The sequence below is a fragment of the Ictidomys tridecemlineatus genome, chromosome 5 (assembly GCF_052094955.1).
Source record: "Ictidomys tridecemlineatus isolate mIctTri1 chromosome 5, mIctTri1.hap1, whole genome shotgun sequence".
NCBI lineage: Eukaryota > Metazoa > Chordata > Mammalia > Rodentia > Sciuridae > Ictidomys > Ictidomys tridecemlineatus.
In genome coordinates, this window is record NC_135481.1 from 151896992 (window position 1) to 151904043 (window position 7052).

A 7052-nucleotide genomic window follows, 5' to 3' on the forward strand; every position below is an offset into this window, starting at 1 on the left:
CTGCAGATCTAAAAAATGTACCATCTGTCTCTTTATAGAAAGTTTGCCAACTCTGCTTTCAACTTTCAATATAAGTACTTTCCCAGACATCCTTTTATTTGGTGTTCACTGTAGCCTAAGGGATCCTAAGATGAGGGGCTCTATGACTTCCTTGGTCCACAGCACATTGGTGTCTCAGGAATTTTTCCACAGAGCTCCTAGACCTGAGGAAATATTCCGCAACAGTGTCTTTATTACATAGGTTGAAACAATTTAGCTTTTATGTCTTAACATCATGAGAGCACCTGTAGGGTACATTCAGCACATCCTCTTGAGTCTTGGGATTAGATTGGAAACCACTGTCTTCATTTTTTTGTTTCACATTGGAACTTGATTTTTTTTTTTTCAGGGCAACTTGGAAAACCAGTGTTGCAAAGATATAATGTCATCACGAGATGTGACCATCTAATGTTGAAAGCCTGAACTATTTCAAATCAGTGGTCCTTGTGTTCAAGGGCTGTCCTTGAATGTTAAAATCTCCCAGTGCCTCTGTGATTTACAGTGGTCTTCCAGGGTGCCTTACACACAGTATGGGAGATAGAGGATTAGATCTGAAGGTCCTTGGTTACAGATGTGTGAAGATCAGAGAGGGAAAGTGACTTTTGTTGTTTACCTATCCCAGAGGTATTCTTGCCAAGCCAGGCCTCCTCTGACAAGGCTGTCTTCTTAAAGAATGCAGCATGTGTGCCCACCCCAGGGAAAAAAAATCAGCTCATAACCAGGGTGATAAACCTGTTATAGCTTTTATTCTCACTTCATGTTTGACTAACAGTTGTTAGGCTTTGGCACCGCCTGCCCATATAGAATCACTGGGGAGGTGATGAAACGTGTTAGCCCCAGGATCAACAAAGTCAGGCCTGTTATGTAGGATCACAGTGCTTTCAGGATCAGTTAATATCCACTTCTTGGCCTCTCTTAACATTTTCTTGTCCCCCCAGACCAGAGTCATTCTTCTTAACTGGTGTGCATGGTTCCTGCGCATGAAGAGGCCCGGGGAAGACAAGGTCCGCCCAGCTTGCCAGCACAAGCAGCGACGCTGCAGCCTGGCCAGTGTGGAGTTGAGTGCGAGTGCAGGGCCTCCTACCAGCAACGGGAACCTTCTGTACATCGGCTTCCGAGGCCTGGAGGGCATGCACTGCGCCCCGACCCCTGACTCTGGGGTTGTGTGTGGCCGCATGGCTTGTTCCCCTACACATGATGAGCACCTTCTGCATGGTGGACAGCCCTCAGAGGGGGACCCAGACCTGGCCAAGATCCTGGAGGAGGTCCGCTACATTGCCAACCGCTTCCGCTGCCAGGATGAGAGTGAGGCTGTCTGTAGTGAGTGGAAGTTTGCAGCCTGCGTGGTGGACCGCCTGTGCCTCATGGCCTTCTCAGTCTTCACCATCATCTGCACCATTGGCATCCTCATGTCAGCTCCAAACTTCGTGGAGGCTGTGTCCAAAGACTTTGCATAACATCACCCAGTTCTATACACGTAGGAAATGCACAGATAGGCAAAGTGGTTGTTGGTGAGAATTCTGTGTGGTAAACTCACAGCAGCATTAAATGTGACAACTCTGATGTATCCTTTGTGGCTGTCAATCCTGATGGTTACAGGTTTCCTTGTTACCTTCAGTAAAAGGATCTTAGTATTTTTCTGTTTGATATCTTATGCATACCATTGGCACATCACTATGTTCAGCAGGGCCACTGTACAGTCATTTTGCCTATTTGTTCTCTTTCTGGAGAGCCATTTAGAGAGATCTCTGTGGCTCCAGACTGCCAGGGCAGGCCTGTACAGTTGGTTTTGCATGCTTGCATGTCACTTGCCATAAGGCCCACATAAAAATTCAACGTGTGCTTTTGCCTGTGTACAAACCTAGATTAAAACTAATGATAATAAACCACTCACTAAATCCATTCTAATAATTGACTTGTGAAAGAAAAAAAAAACTAAAACCTATCTGCTGGCTTTTCTGTAGTTCAACTATATATTTTTTCTCTACCGATGAGAGTCGGTAGAGAGAACAGTTGTATGCTGTTTATAGAAGAGAATGAGACAGACACTGTGTGTGTATGTGTGTGTTTCTTGTAAACTATGTTTATACCAGCTGACTAATTTTTACAAACCTATTCTTTTGAGAAAAATCAGAGGGACTCAAGTTTGTGTCAATTCCAATATAGGACCAGACCCAGTCAAGTGTGCATGAGAGGCTGTGTCCCCTGTAGATCCTAGATGACTCCCAAGATTCACGTGCTACCCCTCGACACTGTTCTGTTCTGCAAAATTCAAAGGACAAATAGGGTTCTGTGAGAAATACCAGCTCGAAGGAATAACTGAAGCTAAGTTACACACTTTAATGTGCTTTTTTAAAAATAAGAATGTCTTAGATGCTTCATACTTGTTGGAGATGATTCGTTTTAGAAGAATGTCCATCCAATGCACATCGTAAAATGAGCATATTATTTGGCTTTTTCTCCATGTGACAGGGCCAGGAGGCAGGGACTGGGACCTCTCTGGGCCCCTGTGTAGTAAGAACTGGGGAGGGGATGGTGGCTTTCTGAGATGCCCATCAGTAGCAGTCAACATGGAGGAGCTGTCAGAACATCAGAGGCTGCACAGCAATAAGCCCTGGTTTCTGACTTTTGGGGATCTGCCTCCTTATAGCTTGTTCACCCCAGTTTCAACACAGAAAGTTGGCTCAGGGTTAATGGGTGATTCACTGGAGATGTGTTCTAAAGACAAGAACAATTTCAATTTTTTAACCTAAGAGGGGACACCATATCCCACTGAGATTAGCAGGTAGTAATCACTATGCCTCTTCTTGGTTGTTATTGTTTTTAATGAGATCAGAAGGTAATTCACCAAGAAAAACCTCTGTGGTTCTATTGTGTCACTCAGTAACTGCTCAAAGCTCAAAACTGTGCTTCTGAGCTCCTAGAAATCTTTAATCTGCATCCAACCACTGAGTGGGGCACATCATGAAAGATTAGATTTTCAGATCAAAAGAAATTGCCATCCATTTCACTAATTTCTGAGTAATGCCTATAAATTCACTTGTTTAGAGAAAATGAAGGTTTGTGTGTTTTATGTGTGCATGGGTGCGTGCATATGTGCAAGTGCCTGTGTGTGCAACTTAAGAGAACTTGTTTACAACAAGAAGGTTGATAAACCACAAGACTCTAGCAAAATGCTATTTGGAGCAGGGTCATCCACCCATTCTACATGGTGTGGACAAATGATGCACAATGTTGTTTTTGTTTTTCCTATTGAGGTGTCTTTAGAAACAAATAGAAGTGTTTGATTTAAAAAGAGAGAGCTTCGTTTCTTATTGTTACATGAAATTAATCTCTACCATATACTTTTCTGCTTTAAAAAAGAGAACATTTTTCATTTTGTATTTTATACAGAAAAACATAAAAAGCAAATAAAAGTTTATCATTTTGACCACCCAAATAACTATTCTGTCATTGATAATAATAATTAGGAATTAACTCTCCACAAAATTAGAAAAATGTGTATGGTTAGAAACAGAAACCTTCCTTATCCTAGTCACTTGAGAAGTTGAGGCAGGAAATCACAAGTTGGAGGCCAGCCTCAACAACTTGGGAAAACCCTTCCTCAAAAAAAAAAAAAAATTAAAAAGGTGTGGAATTGGCACAAAGGTAGAGCATCTGTGTGTTCAGTCCCCTGTACCACAAAACAAAACCAAGCAGCCTCCTGCCACCCCCTTCCCCTTTTTGTCCTCCACAGAGGCCTCTTTTTGTCCTCCACAGAGATTCCTTTTTGTCCTCCACTGATGAGTTTTCAGAGACAATTCTAGAATGGAGGAAAAGAAGGGCGGGGGCTGAAGGAGGAGAGAGTTGGGAATGGAGAAAGACATATTCTAGCCCTCATGCTATGCAAAGCACTCTGCACCTAGTGTTCTGACTTAGAGATCTTTCACAGTGACATATGAAGATCTACCTCTATTTCTCTAAATGGCTGCTTAGCATTCCTTTGCCTCAGTGGACCATAATTTATTTGATTTTTTCTTTTATTGGTAAACATGTAGATATTTCCAGTTTTTATTTTTATATGCAAATCTATACTTATCATCTCTGTGTGTATATTTTACCACACTTTTGTGATTATATCTTGGTAGAAATTCCAGTTAGAAATTAAATTGCTGGACAATAAGGCTTTGTGCATTGTGATAGATATTGCCAGATTATCTTCCAGACACCAATCGGTGGATACCCCACCAAGAGTACAATGAAAGGACAAGTTTCTTAGCCTTTTAGTGCTAAATATTGTTGAATTTATTTTTTTCCCAACATGGTAAAAAAAAGGTATTGTACTATTATTCTGACTTTAGTTCATTCTATTGTGAGGTTGAACATCTTTTCAAATGATTTTTTGGCAATTTCAATCTTTGTAAATTTATACTTTTATGCAGTTTTTCAATTGGGTTGTTTGGCTTTTTTTTTCTTAATTAATTTTCTTATGCATGTCAGGCTCTTCTCTTATATCTGGAAATATTTTAATTTATCATCTATCTTTTGATGTGTTTATTAGTTTGCTTGTTTATTGGCATATAGAATGTTTATAATATTATGTTGTAAATTTATCTGTATTTTTCTTTGCAGATACTGGGATTTATTTACAGTTTATTTAAATGCCTTCCTGATTTTGAGATTATAAATAAACTTACTTTTTCTTCTAAAATTTTGTGGTTTCGTTTGTTTATATCTTCTGACTTCAAGGGAATCTTTTATTGCAAGAAATAGAGGTAAAGACCCTATTTCTTCCCTCCAATCTGTGATCAGTGGTGTCAATCCAGTATATAACAATGTGTTTCTGTAATAAAATAATATTCTCCCCACTTGCTCAAAATGCCACCTTATGTGTAAACTTAGTTTCTTTAAGCATTTGGGTCTATTTTTCTTCTGTTGATATCCTCTCTCTCTCTCTCTCTCTCTCTCTCTCTCTTCTCTCCTCTCTCTCTCTCCCTCCCCTCCCTCCCTCCCTCCCTCCCTCCCTCTCCCGCCCCTTTTCTAAAGCTTTATTCAATAGTTTCATGTTAACACACCCATCAACTGCCATTTTCTCTTTATTTCTCTGTCATATGCATTATTTTTTAAAATTGTGCCTCAATTTATAAATTGAGTGTTGCTATTCAGAAACACTACAATCTAGGCTTGTATTCAAGTCAAATTTTAAGTCACTCATTTGAGTTTTATGGTTTTGTTTAACAGGTTCTATGAATCTCTTGTCTTTTTACAGATGTTTTGTTTTGCTATCATTTTCAATGGAATGACTTTTTTCCATTTTTTCAAACTGGATGTTTAGAAAAGTCATTGGGTTTTCTACATTATGAATCTCTTGTCTATTTGCAGATGTTTTGTTTTGCTATCATTTTCAATGGAATGACTTTTTTCCCATTTTTTCAAACTGGATGTTTAGAAAAGTCATTGGGTTTTCTACATTAATGTCATAATTAACCACTATAATTGTGATATTTTTTCTCAGATTTTCTTTGGACTTCTTCCCAATATTACGCTTCTTTCTTTCTTTATCCAATTGCATTTGAGAATAGTGTTAAGTAACAATGATTCACATAGCACACTTGTCTGTTCTTAATGTTAATGGGATATTTTAATGTCTCACATAATTCTGTTTGTATGAAGACATGTATTTTCCTTGTCATAATAAAAAGGTATCCATTTAGTCTCTCAAACTATTACTGCTCCCTTGGAAAAATGTGCATATTAGATTTTTGTCAAAGCCTTCCCAGTATCCATGGAGATCATCAGATACTTTCCCCCTTTGCTCTAGTAGAATGTTTTATTATGTTAATAGAATCCTTAAGAGTAAATCATTATTATATTCCTGAGGTGATTGCTACTTGGTCTTATGATTTTTGCTATCAATAGTCGTAATTATGATTAATCATTCCACAGCTTGCTTTTGTGTGCATCGATGGATTCAACTTACTGTGGATGACAAATATGCAGAAAAAAGTTGCATCTGCTCTCTGAACACATACAGATTTTATTGTCACTATTCCCCAGTAAAGTAATACAATATGGCAGCATTTACATAGCATTTGTATCATATTAGGTATTATAAATAATGTAGGAATGATTTAAAGTAAAGGGGAGAATATGTATAGGTTACATGCAAATATTGTACCATTTAATATGAGGGAATTGAACAACATCATATTTTCATATCTGAGGAGGGTCCTGGAATGAAACCCCTGAGGACAACTCTACTTGGTTTTAGAATCATTTTCTACTTAAGTTTGAGAGAACTGTGTGTGAGATCTCTGGGCTAGCACCATTATGTTTCTGGATTTCTCCTACAAAGCAGGTTAGGTCCTCAAGCACTTCTGGAGTTAATTTCAGTTACATATTTTAATATAAAATTAATCATATCTATTTTTCATCTTAGAATAGTTTTACAATATAGGTGTTTAGGATTTTCAATGTATTTTTTTTCTCCTCTAATTGTGTACGTGTCTCCTGTGTTCATTGATTTGACTTGACACAGTTTTTTTTTTCTTTGACATTTCTACTTAGCAGTTTGAGGACCTAGATGCTGAGTCCCATTGCTCCCTGTGCTGAGGCAGTCCTTCCTGCTGATAGCAGGAATCAAGGTAACCCAAGCCACAGGTACAGAAGTGTAGCCTCCTCCTGCCCAGCTTCAGGGACCCAGGATGGGAACTTTTGCCTTCCATGGGCACTGAGAGCCAGTGGAACAAACCTGGAAGGACAACCAGACTGTATTAGATGTTGCTGGTCATTCCACTCACACTGGGAACAGTCCTCTAGAGAACAGACCCAAACAAACTTTTACCAGAAGCCTTCTTGCCATGTATTTCTCAGGAAGTAACGCTTTCTTGCATAATTTACCATTCATTTCTTTATTCTTTTCCTACAAAACACCCCTTCCATCCTCCTTAGACCTTGGTCAAAGAATTGCTGCCTCACCACTGGTGGATTCTTCTTCTAATTTCATTTAATTCATTTTTATATAGGTTTGACCT

At 38.9% G+C, this 7052-nt stretch overlaps 1 protein-coding gene across 3 annotated transcripts in view; it reads left to right on the forward strand.

The window, feature by feature from the left end:
* The window catches only part of LOC101976251 (neuronal acetylcholine receptor subunit alpha-7), a 109213-nt gene extending 104484 nt beyond the window's left edge, over positions 1-4729 (forward strand). For all 3 annotated transcript variants that reach the window (XM_078051307.1, XM_078051308.1, XM_078051309.1), the window contains one exon: positions 978-4729. In XM_078051307.1, the coding sequence (XP_077907433.1) occupies positions 978-1496 (519 nt within the window). In that variant the 3' untranslated portion in view covers positions 1497-4729. The remainder of the gene's footprint in view (positions 1-977) is intronic.
* The last annotated feature ends 2323 nt before the right edge of the window (positions 4730-7052 follow it).